We start from the raw sequence: 15,897 nt of genomic DNA on the forward strand, positions 1-15,897 counted from the left end.
TTGCCGGTGGGTAATAAAGAAAACTGTTTTTATTGGTCATTTCAATTTGAAAAAGTGTTGTGGAAATCGTGGAAAACAGCGCAGACTAATCGATAACATCATAATTTTATTGTAAATACCGAACAGCGTTTATTAAATTTGTACCTCAACAGTTATGTTATTGCATAGACTTTTGAACAAGTGTTAACATGTTGCAAACGGCTACCCGCAGATTCGCTGAGTTCGATACTACTATAATCCCTAAGTAAAAATAACAGGGAAGCGACTTCATAAATTATCTTTATTGGTTAGAAAGGCGCTGAGAGAATTTGAATAATTTAAACACATAAGGTTAAAAACTCTATATATATATATTACAATACAACCATACATACTGCAATCAAAAAAAGGATTGTAAGAGGAAAAATAAGTTTGAACTAATATTTTTCTTCACGTTGGTGACACTGTGGCCCAGTTGTATAAAGCTTAGATTAATAAACCAACCATATTAATTCTAAGATATAAGTCTAACCTCGAAAACAGGAAAGATGACGAATACGTCACAATGATAACACCAGCAAATGCCATAAGAATACGTTTGTCATCGCTACCATAATCACATTCCCTACGCTCGCGAGCAAAAAATATAGGTCACTCAAAAAATTTCATATAATTTGAAAAAAAAAAGTTAATCACCGAATCGCCGGCCTAGTAGGCAGTGAATTATTTGCTTTCCGACAAATGAAGATGGAGATATTTGTTATATATTCAGTTGTTGATGGCGTAGTTTCAACTTTTTATGAAATAACGTAAGTTCGGCCTAATTAGAAATTCGTGCGTTAGCTATTTTTCAGTTTATTGTTCATTGATCTCCATAAAACATGATTGTTTGGTGTATTTTCTGTCTAAGGTCTATTTAACTGGTCAGAATGCATTTAGATCATCTTGTTGTGGGTAGAATTGTAGCATTAATAGAGATGGTGGAGGAAAACGGGAAACTGCAAGAATTGTTGGTAGGAGTCTATATGCTGTACAAAATGTATACCAACGCTACAGCTTGATCACTAGAAGACTATGGTCCAGTCCAAGAAGGATCACCAACCAAAGTGATGATGTATTTTTGATGTGCGCAAGTTTGCGGAATAGAACAGCTTCTGCTGTTTGGCTTCACAATCAACTTCAAGAGGTTAAAAATATTAATGTTAGCAAATGTATTATTAGAAGAAGGCGATTGTCTTATCAACGCATGACTCCAGAGCCGCCATTGCATCCACTGCATGGAATAAAAAAATTAGCTTTTGCCAGAAACCACTTATATTCCAATTTTTATGAACGGAGCAAGCTACTGTTTTTCTATGAATCCCGTTTTTACCTCACTAGATCAGATGAACGGCGACGAGTATGGAGAAGACCCCGAGACAAATATGCCCCAGGTTGCATTGATGAAAGACTTCCACATGGTGGCAGTTTAGTCATGGTTTGGTCGAGAATCAGTTTAGAAACACGTACAGAGTTTATCTTTATACAGAATGGCTCTTGGCGAAGCTCACAGGTGTCTTACAGAAATCCTTAATGATCACAATGGGCGAAGATGGCAGTCAATATCTGGATGAGGTGGGAATTAGGCGGGTTGATTAACTAGCACTCAGTCCTGGCATGAATCCCATCAAACATGAGTAGAATGAGATGGAACGACGTTTTTGAAAGATATACAGAAGCTCCAAGAAATGACCAAGAACTGAGAGAGTTGTTAATGCAGGAATGGAACAACAATGACCAGAACTTACACCGTAATTTCATTGAAAGCATGCCTCGTTGATTACAAGCAGTCGTAAACGCAAGAGGATGCATTATTAATTTTCAGGTTTTATCAATATTTTTAATTGTTACTCGTTTCTTTAGTTATAAATAAAAATTGATTGAGCTTTGTTTTTAATATAAATTTTCTGTTTTTCGACAAAATCCTAAAAGCCAACATAACATTTTCTAATGAAATGCTAAATAATATAATAGATTATTTACCAGCTACTAGATCAACGATTCGGTGATAAACTCTTTTTCCCAAAATATTTGTAATTTTTTGCGTGACCTAAATTTTTTGCTTTTATAAGTCAAAAACTAACCAAATTTGTTGTATCCGGTTAACAGTTAACCTTGAGTTAAATAAACATCAGTTAAGGGCTTGTATGTTTTCGGCAAGGTCTTTACTTAAAACAATTCGATGTGAATTTTCAGTCTTTGGCGGGTTTCGACATAGGTCCACGTTATTTGCTGCGCTGATTCTTGTTCGATTTAGTGGACTGTATTTTTCGATAACTTTATTTTTAACTTTTAGAACTTAATAAACTTTTACAACTAACAAAAAAGGGAAAAACATATGAAAATGAATAATGAAGCTTAACGTTTGCTAGAACCGGTTGTAATGCCGACACCCAGCATCCCTCGGTCTATCTAAGTGTCGGCAGCGCCCCTTCTTTGCAGGCGACCTTTTTTACGGTGTTCGAGGTGTTGCCGTTGCTGGCCAGTTTCGAAGATGGTCGAAGGCTTTTTCATGTTTAAAAATTTATTTCTTAAAACAATATAGGATTTATGGTTATTCTCTCTTATTTAAGGCATCCATTGATATAAAATCTAACCTATTTAATTCCACGAAAACTTTAAATATTTTTTCAAACTGCACAAAAACTTCAAACGCATGCGTTGCTACAATCTTCTTCTTTATAACAGGCTGCATATACTGCATTCTTGATCGCAGCTCCGCTGGTGTTTGCTCTCCGCTTCTTTCTTCTATTGATTGAAAATAAACAAACCAAATAAATGTGCTGTGGTTGACTTGAAAGTTGTTTATTTTTGGATTCACTCCAATAAAAAGGAAAACATATTTCACAGCTGTTGAATTCTCACAGGTAATAATAATCTATTATTAGTGATTTTATAGATTTATAATATACTGAATGCCCATTGTTTTTTTAGACTGATTTTATAATACGACAAAATGGTGTCTGGAGGGATGACTTGTGTAAAATACTTATTGTTTTTCTTCAATCTATTATTTGCGGTAGGTATTGAAAGTTATTTTGTTTAAAATCTAAAAAGTAAACTTTCTTTCAACAGATTTCAGGTCTGGCCATATTGGTGGTTGGTGTGTTAGTACACCTGCATGTTTATGCCCAATATTCAAACTTTGTGTATCCCAGTTACCAACTTGCCCCAGTTATTTTAATTGCGGTGGGTTTGATCATTTTTGTCGTAGCATTCTTTGGGTGCTGCGGTGCAGTTAAGGAAAACCATTGCATGATCATTACGGTAAATATTTAATTTTGCAATTTATGTAATATACATGTTATTGCTGCTTTAAAATTTTTAGTTCTCTGTATTACTGTGTCTTGTACTTATTTTGGAAGTTGCTGCTGGAGTAGTTGGATACATTCGCCGTAATGATGTCGGCATTATGCTTGAAGATACTTTGAATTCCACTATGTATAAATATAATACAAACCAAGAAATCAAAAGAACATGGAATTCTGCTCAGCATGATGTAAGTTGTGATTAATTATTGAATTAAATTTTTCCAAGGCCATGGACCAATTGAATGAATATTTGTGTAGGTTGCATTTAATCAGTCATACCATTAAGCAAATTAGTGTGATAATTTTACAACTACTTTAACGTTAGGTCACTCCATAGCCAGAGCAAAGTAGACAATTTTAATAGTTTATTTTTACAAACATTTTTTAAGTATTAAGCTAAATTTTCTTCAAAAGGATAAAATTGTTATGAAACTGAGAAAACATAAATTCCATATAACCATAAAATATATAACACGGAAGGCGAATTACTAGCCTATAAATAGTAGAGTTTTACAGAGCCATTGATGGTTAAAAAAACACAAACTCCAATTAAAAACTAAATAAAATGTAATGAAAAATACTTATCAAAAATCTTTCATAAAAGTTCATTAAGCAAAATATCTTACACCAAATATATGCAGCTCTTTACTAGAAGTCTAACTTTACTCATTGTCAAGATATTTCACTATGATATAGAAATTGTTATACTGCACAATGATTATAATAATATATGTTATATCATTTTATGCAATTTTGTCCAACTTTAGCTAAAGTGTTGCGGCATGAATGGTCCAAAAGATTGGCAAAAGGTGACTCGCGAGAAAATCCTACCATATACTTGTTGCCCAGATAAAAAGGATGATGGTAGTTGTACATTAGACTCACCAGATTATTACAAAGATTCATGTGTTACCAAACTGAAGGAATATTTGGTGATGTATGCTTCAGTGATTGGTGCAGTTGGATTGGGCATTGCTGGTGGCCAGGTAAAAATTATGTTATTTTTATAACCTATTACAGAACTGGTAGAAGACAAATTTTCAACTAGAACTCCACCACAACTATGCTGTGGTGTCACTCTGTAAATGTAATATTTACACTAAAAATTTCGTTTCATATGACAATTTTTCATGATTTTCATAAATGATAAATATACAGTGTACTGTTATTTAATTTTGAAAAGATACCTTATTAAAGTTTATTTTCAGATGTTCGGAATTATCTTTGCCTGTGTACTCGCACGGCATATTCGTAAAGAATATGAAACGGTTTAAAATAATTTATAAAGCATTGTCTCTGTGTGCACCCATATATTAATGTAATATATTAATATTTGTATTTATGTGGTTTGTTGATAGACATATTATTGTTCACTTTTTTTTACTTTAATAACGCAAAATATATTAACATTTTTCACTATTTAGACTATGGATCTAGGTTTACAGGGGTTTTACAACTTAACAATGGTGTATTCAGTGATATTTATTGCATTTAGAAAAGTTTGCATAAGTAATAAACAATTCTTAAGACTGAATATGCAATGGGAAGTAATGCCTGCTCAACCAATTTTTTCTATTATTCCAAGGAAACACCATTGTCTTGCAATAAAATACCATGACAGATTAGAATCTTATGGATATCTATATTAATATTGTTGGATGAGAGAATCTCTTTGAAACTTACTTATTGAAAAAAAATGCTCATAATAACAGTGAATTTACAAATATCAAAAATGTATGCATTCTTTGCAAACCCCCTGCAAACCGAACGTTTCTCAACTTTTTTCTATGTGTTCACCTTCACAGACTGATTTTATTCTAATTGTTACACAGTTAACATTTTGTAGTTTATTCGTAGTTTAGGATGTGTTTTCAATATATGGATCAGCAACATGAGTGCACTTGTTTTCTAGAATATTTTCAAATATAAATATTCAGTTTTACTTTATCACTGTAACACATTTACTGTATTCGTTTACTACAAGAGAATAGTTAACTTTTTCCAAGGACAAACAATTTTAAACTGAGCAAACTCAAACAGATGTTTTTAGAAATCATGTTTAACAGGACTATCTTGTTGCTAGTCCATAAACTCGTATAATACCAAAGCATTGTTGTGTCAAAAACAAAAGAGCTGGAAGCAAAAAGTATTACAAGAATATTTATAGTTTTATTTTTTTAATATATAATATATTCATAAAAATATTTATTTGATATATTTACATTTATAAATGTAATGTATTTTTAAGGGCATTTAAAGTAAGAGTAACCACTTAGAATTGTAATGAAAGTCGTATATACATTCAAGTGAATATATTTTTTTTTGTTTTATCTGTGAGAAATTCATTGTTTTGCAATTTATAGATTGACAGGTATTGAATAGATGCCCTTATTTCTAGACTTAAGAATTTGTATTTGATGTATTTGCTAACATATACTTTACAATTTAATTTTGCACCAAAGTTAAATAAATATTAAATGTGTGAATACTTGTTTTTGTTGTCATCCACTGTACTCAAACTATTGCCTGTCTCTAAGTTCTCTATTTTAACGGCTGTTATTTGTTCATTCTTTTCATAGTATGCAATTTTTTAAAGCAAAATATATTTACTTTTATCTCTGTTCTGCTGGTTTTTGGTCATTTTTGTTAAAGTTTAGTTTAGTTAGTTGAATAAAGGTAATGATTATTTTGGAATATTTATCAAGTTTATTATTGCAGTCCCATGGTTTCACCTTAGGAATCTGATTCATGGCTTCTTTTAGTTTGTGGCATTACTAAGAAAAAATTCATGTCCACCTCAAAGGTTGAAATGGTAACTCAAAAAATTTCTAACGATAGTTGTCCCTATAAACAAAACAAAAACTTAATACCCACATAACACATACATTACCCATTGCCATTTATTTAACTGGAATCCAATTAATGACCAGAATCCTTGTGGACCTAAGTAACATTATAAAAAAAAAAACGCAAGAAAAAGGAACCTGTTTGTTTTTCCACAAACCAATTGGTATCAATTTAGGTTAAATTGATGTAGTTTTGTTCATACAATTTTTTATTGATCCATTCTCTCATATAGTGTGCAATTTTCTAGTTTCTTAATGTAAGTAAACTATTTATTAAATTTGATTTCAATTATTCAATGTTCAAAATTGAATTTTTCTTGTTGAGCTTAATTTTTTTTAAAATGATCCGATACCCGAATCCCATACATCCATTATCCAACATTTTAGGGAGTAGGGTATTTTTAAGGAAAAATAAGTATTATATATGTCTCCATATTTTGCAATATGATATAAAAACAACATATGATACACTAAAAATTTATTACAATTACATATTAACTAAACAATACCTAGAAGAATAGTCCATATTCTCTTACAATTTTGTGAAAAAAAAAAACAAAAATCTGATCAGGCTATTACTGCAATATTTTGTTAATTTTATAATAACAAACACATTGCAATTGAAACAAAAACATGTAGTTCTGCCTAAACAATCTACATTGGAGTTAATTGCACAACATTTCAAGACCACTGGCAAATTACGATTGTATCAATAATTCGCTGCAAGTCGACTTATTTCAGAGAACTACATTTTACATAATTTTTAATTTTCGAACTGACAAGTAAAGTTTGGCATTAAATTTTTCCCAAACAAAGTTTATTTGAATAAATAGTGCGAAATGACTTTTTTTCCGAAACAAATTTTTCATTCACCGCAACATAGGACGATTAAGAACAGCCAAGGAACTTCCGTAATTTCTAAGAGAACTTTAAGACATGAACACAACATTACCTGGACTACACAGAAGAAAATAGATTTATTCTGAATAGAGAAATGTGGCGAACCCCAAATAAAAGCATTTTCAATGCAAATATAGTGGTAGAGCTGCCGGTCATCTTCATTAACTTGTATTGCAAAAAATAAATAAATATGACAGAAACTTAAAATTGTGGTGCCGCACAAATATTCAGTATAATTGCTCTGTTCCAAATATGGGGCAGTAGGCATTTAAATAGTAGAACAGGCATTGATACTTAAGTGAAATTTATTGAAAACACTTGCTACCAGCGATCGCGTTTTGTTAGAGGATACCCCAGTCGGTTGTAGAGCAAATGTGTCGAGTGTCCTAACCCTGCCCCGACATTGATCCCAATGTGTCACATACTACGCCCCAATCAATCAAAAGATTTGCTCTTACTAACATTAATTTGTCTTTCAAGCATTGTTTTTTTGATATTTCTTAGTTACCTATGTTTACTTTAATTTTTATATGTTGAACTTTATTAATTAAAATTATCAAAATTATTATCAGAACAGTTCAGTTGGTCAGATTTAATCTGAATCAATAGGTGAGTCCTCAAAAAGGCTTATTGAACACTGCTAAGTTGTTATGCGGAGCAATTACGATGACAGTTTAGTGCGATGATTTCGAAGGATCTGGCTTCTGCGTGGTTTTCCTTGCGCCAGCAACGTTAAATTGTCAGATTTTTATTTTAGTTTATAAGCTCTACAGAATAAAATTGATATGGTGGTTATGTGACTTATTTAATTGGGGCACAAAATATTATTTTTATATTTATATCTTTCTAATTTGAATAAATTACTTATCTCCGCTTCCTACATACCGACTTACCACTGCCGTTTGGTCAGTATAAAGGATGTTCTTTTTTTGTATGATGTATACTTTTTTTTATATATGTCAACTTGTAAGTTGATACATTTTTCAAAGAGAAAGGACAGGGAAATCCAAAAGACAAAAATGCTTAATTCAATAGATCCCTTACAAATTTCGCATCTCAACTTTTTATTCAACCAAAAAAATTATTGAATTAAAATTAAAATACAATAATTTATCCCATCTTGTTTTGTTTGTTTGGGTTTTCATTTAATTTATATTAAATTCATTGCCACCTATATTAAGCACTACCACCACCAATTGAAAATAGTTTCAACACTGTACCAGATATTTAAAAAAAACAAAAAAACAAAATTACTGCTATCAAAGAATAAAATAAATTGTATGACCAAAATTGCAGTTTTGGCCTCCACCGTTTCACTATTATCATATTTGCCCGGAGCAGGATGCTTAGATCCTAGTGTTTTGGATTATATTATTCATTTCTTTTTGATTTTTTAAGCGGTTATTGGCACTTAAATTTGTATATATTGTTCTCCATATTATTATTACATTAAAATACACACTTTTGACTCTGTGATAGAACAAGAACCACAGTGTCGACCAAGATATAACGCTACCCAAATGTGAAACCAGTCTTGGTTAATCCTAAATTGCCTGTGCCAGAATTTAAACACCCGTATAAGTTGAATTATTTTGGATCCAAGAAAAAAAAAATAATAAAAAATCTATTTAATGGGCAGTATTAAGAGGTCTAAAATTGGAGTACAACCAGCAATTTCTCCGTCCAAAGTATCAGTTCAAAAATAATTTATTATGAATTTTGTAACCTATAAATATACAATGAAACAGATTCGCGAATTTTATGAAATAATGTAAGGAAAGAAAAAACGAAGACAGTTCAATAAGGTTTTATATGAGAATTACCATTTCTGCCTGGACTGGCACAACGGAACCACAAATGGAAGAATTGAGATGGAGTGAAGCCAATCACGTGGCGTAACGTTTTGTCCATAATCTGGCAATGCGATCATGTTCTTCACGGTTCTGCAAATATTGTGTTGCTATGCTTCCAACTAACGGATCAGCTAAAAATAACAGGTGCTATATGTTTTACACATTACAATTTTTGAACAAAGTTATTCAAAAGGATCAGTTTATCCATTTTTGAGATATTAATGGTTTGAACTCTTTTGCAAAATATTCTACAAAAATTGAAAAAAAAGTGTTGATAGCACAATACATATCAAATATCAGGAATCAGAATATAAAACTAAAGACTTATTGGTTCAACATGCTGTGCTTTAATTTCAGGGTTCAAATACGATAATTTCCAATGGTAAGCACCACCCTTTTGAAAAGCTTCATTTCACACATACATGGAGAGAACTGTTTTTGTCCATTTAAATTTGTAAATATAATTTTGAGAAGCTGTAAGCAAAAACTATTGTATTGTTTTTTTAATCATTTTTACAATATTACTTGACTGTGTGACAGAAATATTAGTTTTCAGCTGTAACCAAGTACATATTCAGAATTTACCAATCTCAAAGGACAAACTAAAAAGTGTTTCAATTCAAATTAATCAAAAGATGTGTTCAAACATTTAATCAAAATCTATTTTCCTTACCTGGATTGCAATCAGTCAACAAAGAACAAATCGACAACAAAACTTTGGAAATGGTCAATGCTGGGGACCAGTTGTCTTTTAAAATATCCAGACATATCACACCTTGGCCGTTGATATTGCAGTGGTAAATTCTAGTACGGAACGTCACTTTTGGAGGTTTAAATGGATATTCTGGTGAAAAGTGAATGTCTAGGAAAAACACTCCACCTTCATAAACAGATCCAGGAGGGCCCAAAATAGTTGAGACCCATTCATAGAAATTTTCGCCCTTTGGGAAAAAACTGATATGAAATTCTATCCACATCACTGTTATACAAATGTTGCATTCTCAATGCGTACTACAGTCACAGTTTGTAGTTTTTTTTTATTATTGTACCTTATCTTTACTTTCTTTAGATTCTTCTGATCTGAGATCATGTTTCAATTCAATTTTGAAAAAAGCTTTATATAAGAAACAAGTCTATGTAAAATGCTGATGTCATTGAGTAAGAGCACAGATCAGACAGAATATCAAAAGATTTAAAAAAGGATTTGTGGGTTTAATTATTTAAATTCAAAGTCTAAAAACCTTGCATATCAGAATACCAAATTTAAAATCATTGAAGTCAGTTTGGAAAAAAAGGAAATTATGTCTTGAAAAGAATGTGGAGTTAATAGTACATTTATACCTTAGGCCCAGCGCTACAATTTGGGGGAGGATCCAAAGTGATCTCAGCGAGCTCTTTTTGAATTCTTTTAGCAGATGTTCCCAAAGCTTTGGACATTTTTGGGTTAGGCTTAGGCTCTTTTGTTTCTTTCTGGTCACTTACAGAAGCTTGTCCTCTGCCACGGCCTGAACCACTTGAACCAGCAGCTGACATATTCTAAAAAAGAAATTAAAATTTATTTAATTTGTTAATGATTTATTCAATTAATCAATCATACATAATCAACCGATGTGACAGAAAATGTATCAAACTCTGCTACTAAACAATAGATTTTTTCTTTATTGATATTTAAAATTTTTTGATTTTTTTCTAAATTGTAAAAATATATAACTACAATAATTTATATATTATATATATGTTCTTGACATAGTGGAAAAATTGCAATGACCATTGGTTAGTTTAGCAGTGTGATTAACTGCGAAAATATTTTCGCCAGTGAGACCTTCTTCATATGCACTACATTATAATGGTCCGGCACTGCTAGCAATGCCTGATTTTCCACAATGCACTTAACATATATATGAAAAAGGATTAAATTTAAGCGTTAGCTCTACAGGAAAACTTGAATACAAAATGAAGTCATTTTATTGCTAATAAATAAATACACCAAGTGCCAATGGGCTGAAGCCATAATATTCATAAACTTAAAGGAATTAAAAGATTTTTAGAATACACTTTGAACAGGATAGTGATTTGTACAGCACTTGCATACAAGTTATTGGTGTATCACTGTAAAAATTATTTCGTTGCATTTAAAGTGTTACTCCTGACCATAAAAAAGCTTAACTTTTACAGAGAAAGTCATTGCGCATTTTGGGTTGATGTGGTTTGTGACAACTCCTAGTCATAAAGGTACCACTAAACTTTTGCACCTAAAGTTAATTGGAAAAAAATGATAATTGAACTCTTGCGGAGCTGTGTAACATTATAATGACACAATTCCCTAAGAATTTCTGGGTCTTAAACACTATCCATCATTTAAAATTTACAAAATAATGACTGAAACACTTAATTCCTTCAAAATTGATTTCTGTTTGTGGAGTCAGCCATTTTGATTAGAAATAAAGGCAGTCGCAAATCGACTACAGAAAAACTATTACCAAGACTCACCTGTTCAAAAAATCTTTAAATATGATCAGGTTACGCGATTATATTTTATAATAATACGCATAAACAAAAAATGTTTAGTACATGCAGTAAAAAGATTCCAAAAAATAAGGAAAACGACAACGGTAGTTGTCTGTGTTTTGGTTAAAATGTTTCTCTATTTGACAATGTTTTTTGCTGTATTTAACTTACCTAGAAACCCTTCAAATTGTATTAAAACTCAAACAACACTCCTTTTCTAGAATTCACGGCTGATCATGGCGTACTTGAGACGAGGAATTTTGGAAGGATTGCCAACCCTGCTGATCTGTCACCGACCTACTGATTTAATTCAATTTTAGAAATTTAATTAATTAGTATTTTTTTCGACAATAATAAAAAGTTTCTGTTACATTTACCCTAAAAACTTATTTTACATGGCGACTAAAATGTAAGTCAAATTGATTTAAAAAAATTATAGAAACCAAGATAAGCAGTATCCTATCGCTAAGTTGCCATCCTGTTTGTATCTTTTTTATTTTGAATTTCCGTATAACCTAGAAATTTTTGATTGTAGATTATTGCGAAAGATTTTGATTCAAGATGGGAAAACGGCAACATCAGAAGGATAAGATGTACTTGACCTACACGGAATGGACCACATTGTATGGTGGCAAAAGGCCCGGCCAAACATCCAAGGAAGAATTAAATTTCAAGAGACTACCCTTTGATCACTGTTGCCTCTCTTTACAACCCTATGAAGTTCCGATTTGCGATTTAGACGGCAATATATTTGATTTAGATGCACTGATTCCCTTCCTAAAGAAGTTCAAAATAAATCCAGTTTCAGGTAAACCTCTGGATTTCCATTCACTTGTGCAACTTAATATGCATAAAGATGTGGATGAGAATTATGAGTGTCCTGTATTGTACAAACCTTTCAATAATAGCACTCATATTGTCGCAATTGCAAAGACTGGTAATGTTTATTCAATGGAAGCTGTTGAGCAGCTAAATATAAAGAACAATAATTGGAAAGATCTGATCAATGATGAAACCTTTGAGAGAAAAGACATTATTGTACTTCAAGATCCTAACAATCTACTGAAATTTAACATATCTCAGTTCCATCATGTGAAACATAATCTAAGAGTTGAAACCGAGGGTAATTTCGTTTATAATACTTACATTATTATTGTAAGATTCAATTTATTGTAGCGGAGATTGCTGACAGATTAAACCCCCAAGCTCGTTTGAAAAGTATAAACCCGGAAACAAAATATACATTGGATGAATTGAGCAGAGAATATAAGTCTCCTACTATTGAGATAAATAAGCAGCAAAGTTTGGAGAAAGCTGATAAGTTTAATGCTGCCCATTATTCAACAGGCAAAGTAGCAGCAAGTTTCACATCAACTTCCTTGGCTCCTGAAATGGTGCATGAAGCAGCAATAAGACCAAATGATGAAGTTCGGTATGAAAGGGTAAAAAAAAAGGGTATGATAAGTTTAATTCTCAACATAGTTATTGCCATAACAGTGGTAATTTTGCAGGGTATGTTAGACTAGTAACAAATTTGGGTCCACTAAATTTAGAACTTTATTGTAATGAAGTTCCCAAAACTTGCGAAAATTTTATTAAACACTGTGAAAATGGTTATTATAATGGTACCAAGTTTCACCGGTCCATTAGGAATTTTATGGTAAGGTACATTCCCCCAAATACAGTTTATCTAAATTACTGACATGTAAAATGTAACAGGTTTATAAAATTCTTTATGCTTTTAAAAAAATGAAAGTTTATTTAGTGTATCATTAAAGTAATTCAGTTATTTAACAGTTTGCCTTGTTTCTTTGAATTCAGATTCAAGGTGGAGACCCCACCAATACCGGCAACGGGGGAACTTCTATATGGGGCAATAAATTTGAGGATGAATTTAGACCTAACCTGTCTCATGTAGGGCGGGGTGTTGTGTCAATGGCCAATTCTGGTAAACATACAAATGGATCACAGTTGCAAGTATTGTGTAACAGACCAACTCCTGTTTATTGATTGATGGGTTTTTATAGTTTTATAACCTATCGTTCCTGTAAACATCTGGATAATAAACATACAATCTTTGGACATGTTGTGGGAGGTATGGAGACATTGAATGAAATGGAGAAAATCGAGGTGGATAATAAAGATAGACCAATTGATGATATAACACTCCTAAAAGCTCAGATATTTGTTAATCCTTATGATGAAGCAGATGAACAGGTTTTTTTTTTTATACAAAATATTGTGCTTTTACAAATATTTGCGAATATACCCAGTGTTTCAAATGTGGCTCGCACCATTGGAATTTTGAAAAAAATAAGAGATATGGGGTAGCTCAAATTAGGTGTATTGATGAGGCTAATACAATTCTGTTAAAAAATTGAAGTTATCTGCGGGTTTTCTAAAAAGCAACTTATTTTCAATAGGGTGTCCTACTAAAAAACATAAGAAAGTTAATGTCATGACCCAATAGGGTTTTCATTGCGTATATGAAAATGTAATAAAATAAATCTTTTATTTAAACTAAATACCTTTCTATTAAACGTTTTTTTAGCACTGTTTCTGAGACAATAAAATAAAATACAAAAAAAGGTCCACCCTGTACATGACATTTTTATAACTTGTGAATCCCTCAGAGTTCACAACACACATATTGAGTAATTTATTCCTTTTTACTTGTAACGCAAAAACTGAATTATTAAGAAAATCAGTAGTTTACTGAGTGTTCACTTATTTCATTTTTTTGCAACAAATGATTTCAAAATAAGATAAAACTAAAAAAGTTCCCACAAACCCCTAAAATATAAAAATGAAAACAATATATTTCCGAAAATTCCAAAGGTAACATGAAAATTTTAGTGGAATATTGTTGGGCTCCTCTCTATGAATTGAATTTGTAACACCCGATGTTCCATTGGGAAATTATATTTATGTCTAGGGTTTTGGCTTTTCCCCCCAAGAGAATGTCACCTTGTTTATTTTAAATAAAATGCTTAATATACGATTGCTGTCGGTACCTATAATGTACTTTCACTGTTTTCGAGATACCTAATATTTTCTGTCATCAGTGACGTTTCAACCCCAGCATCTGTCAATTCCTTTAACAAAAAGATATTTATAATTTGTTTTGTAGAGAAAAACGTGTTTAATAAATTTACTACATTTTTTCTAGGACAATTAACGACAAACAACACTATTAACATTTATTAAATGACATGTGACATGACCATCAGAATTGACAAACGTCAAAATTCTATCCATGCACAAAGTTATATAATAAGCAAGTTGACACCTCCTTCTGGTATAACTGATACTGGCGCCAGATTGAAGATATTTCAGCTGTATGACTTACTTTAATATAATGCCATATATTCAAATTATTAGGCAGTTTTAGTTTTGTACGACAACAGATAGGCGAATAAGTTCTCACTGATACACGCTGTATAAACTTACCTTTTTAAATACTGGTATTTTAGCTGGCAAAGGAAAGGGAAGAAGAGCTAGTTAAGCAAAAGGAAGAAACAGAGGAAAAAAATCGGCCCGCTAAAAATGTACCTTTAACAGAATTTAGGAAAGGAATTGGAAAATATATAAATCCAAATGTTTTGAAGAGGTAAATTCAGATTTAATATTTTAATATGTTTTACAATGCTGTATGTTTTAGAACTGAAAAAGTTGAATCAGAATTACAGCCTAGAAAGAAAAAGACATTCAAAACAGGGTTCAATAATTTTAGTAACTGGTAAACTTGCCCAAAAGAATGTAAAATTATATTTAATTTAATTTTGAAATATTACTATTACAATATAAGATGTTCTTAATCAAGGCAATAAATGAATATTATGTCTATCTCAATTTATTAAAAAAAAAATAACGAGCTAATTGATGGTGAAATTGAAAAATTTTCTTATCTTTATCCGTGCGACTCTGACACTTTATCATTGTTTAAAAGTTGTGTTGTAGGTGGTAGGTATGTCTGTCCAAAAACATTTCGATTTTTTTTTTGTCAAGGAAATGTCCACAGGCTACTGTAATACTTTTTACGAAACTTCTGAAGGAATGTGGTACATTTCGGTATAGTTTTTCACATGTAATATGGCTAATAGATATAGGGGCCGCTAATACTCTGGCATTCATGCGTCTCAGACGGTTATGACATTTTTGTTGACAAAGTTGTTCAACTGATGATCTGTTAGCGGCCATGTTGATTTCTAGGTCTTATTGGTTGGCTTGAAACAACTGGTTTTATTGACTTGCGCATGCTCATGTTGAATGTCCTTTCTTAATATATTTCTTTCAAACGTGCCTGTACATTCTCATATGTAAACTCTCTATAACAAACATAATTTATTGCTGTGGTCGTCTCCCTATACATTCGGTCGATCCAACTAACTGTTATCAACGGTTCCCGCTGTAAGTAACATCATTATGTTACTGTTCTGGCTGTGTCACAGGAATCTTACG

General features: G+C 31.7%; 3 protein-coding genes across 7 annotated transcripts; 2 read left to right on the top strand and 1 right to left on the bottom strand.

Moving 5' to 3' along the window:
* The first annotated feature begins 2,738 nt into the window (after window positions 1-2,738).
* LOC132703647 (CD63 antigen-like) lies at window positions 2,739-5,815 on the top strand. Its single transcript, XM_060673030.1, has 6 exons — window positions 2,739-2,885; window positions 2,953-3,037; window positions 3,094-3,285; window positions 3,347-3,517; window positions 4,097-4,315; window positions 4,538-5,815. Exons 2-6 carry the CDS (start codon window positions 2,975-2,977, stop codon window positions 4,601-4,603), a joined length of 711 nt encoding a protein of 236 aa, XP_060529013.1. The 5' UTR covers window positions 2,739-2,885; window positions 2,953-2,974; the 3' UTR covers window positions 4,604-5,815.
* An 830-nt stretch (window positions 5,816-6,645) lies between these two features.
* LOC132703338 (ubiquitin-conjugating enzyme E2-24 kDa) lies at window positions 6,646-11,745 on the bottom strand. The gene is made up of 4 exons (XM_060672523.1): window positions 11,608-11,745; window positions 10,270-10,464; window positions 9,602-9,869; window positions 6,646-9,059 (listed from the first exon to the last, which is right to left on the bottom strand). The coding sequence occupies exons 2-4, from the start codon at window positions 10,459-10,461 to the stop codon at window positions 8,962-8,964; spliced, it is 558 nt and encodes a 185-aa protein (XP_060528506.1). The 5' UTR covers window positions 10,462-10,464; window positions 11,608-11,745; the 3' UTR covers window positions 6,646-8,961.
* A 39-nt stretch (window positions 11,746-11,784) lies between these two features.
* Window positions 11,785-15,282, top strand: LOC132703336 (RING-type E3 ubiquitin-protein ligase PPIL2). Of its 5 annotated transcripts, XM_060672522.1 has the most exons (8): window positions 11,785-11,845; window positions 11,972-12,559; window positions 12,613-12,891; window positions 12,948-13,096; window positions 13,258-13,409; window positions 13,464-13,653; window positions 14,910-15,046; window positions 15,098-15,282. In XM_060672522.1, the coding sequence occupies exons 2-8, from the start codon at window positions 11,998-12,000 to the stop codon at window positions 15,177-15,179; spliced, it is 1,551 nt and encodes a 516-aa protein (XP_060528505.1). In that variant the 5' UTR covers window positions 11,785-11,845; window positions 11,972-11,997; the 3' UTR covers window positions 15,180-15,282. The 5 variants fall into 5 exon arrangements, 2 of the variants coding, with proteins under 2 accessions (XP_060528505.1, XP_060528504.1); XR_009619063.1 differs by lacking the exon at window positions 11,785-11,845 and having other exon boundaries at window positions 11,906-12,559; window positions 13,464-13,531; XR_009619061.1 differs by lacking the exons at window positions 11,785-11,845; window positions 15,098-15,282 and adding an exon at window positions 14,606-14,774 and having other exon boundaries at window positions 11,906-12,559.
* Window positions 15,283-15,897: the final 615 nt, after the last annotated feature.

The sequence above is a fragment of the Cylas formicarius genome, unplaced genomic scaffold, assembly GCF_029955315.1.
Source record: "Cylas formicarius isolate icCylForm1 unplaced genomic scaffold, icCylForm1.1 PGA_scaffold_6__28_contigs__length_40554024, whole genome shotgun sequence".
In the NCBI taxonomy this organism is placed as follows: domain Eukaryota; kingdom Metazoa; phylum Arthropoda; class Insecta; order Coleoptera; family Brentidae; genus Cylas; species Cylas formicarius.

Excerpts from the sequence above, each read along its gene's own strand:
- LOC132703338 (XM_060672523.1), bottom strand. The coding sequence starts at position 10,461 with ATGTCAGCTGCTGGTTCAAGTGGTTCAGGCCGTGGCAGAGGACAAGCT. Across the intron at positions 9,870-10,269 it reads ATTGTAGCGCTGGGCCTAAG|GGCGAAAATTTCTATGAATG; the intron begins GTATAAATGTAC and ends TTTTTCCCAAAG. Across the intron at positions 9,060-9,601 it reads GTTGACTGATTGCAATCCAG|CTGATCCGTTAGTTGGAAGC; the intron begins GTAAGGAAAATA and ends TGTTATTTTTAG.
- LOC132703336 (XM_060672522.1), top strand. The coding sequence starts at position 11,998 with ATGGGAAAACGGCAACATCAGAAGGATAAGATGTACTTGACCTACACG. Across the intron at positions 12,560-12,612 it reads TCTAAGAGTTGAAACCGAGG|CGGAGATTGCTGACAGATTA; the intron begins GTAATTTCGTTT and ends AATTTATTGTAG. Across the intron at positions 15,047-15,097 it reads AATCCAAATGTTTTGAAGAG|AACTGAAAAAGTTGAATCAG; the intron begins GTAAATTCAGAT and ends TGTATGTTTTAG.
- LOC132703647 (XM_060673030.1), top strand. The coding sequence starts at position 2,975 with ATGGTGTCTGGAGGGATGACTTGTGTAAAATACTTATTGTTTTTCTTC. Across the intron at positions 3,038-3,093 it reads TCTTCAATCTATTATTTGCG|ATTTCAGGTCTGGCCATATT; the intron begins GTAGGTATTGAA and ends TTCTTTCAACAG. Across the intron at positions 3,518-4,096 it reads GGAATTCTGCTCAGCATGAT|CTAAAGTGTTGCGGCATGAA; the intron begins GTAAGTTGTGAT and ends GTCCAACTTTAG.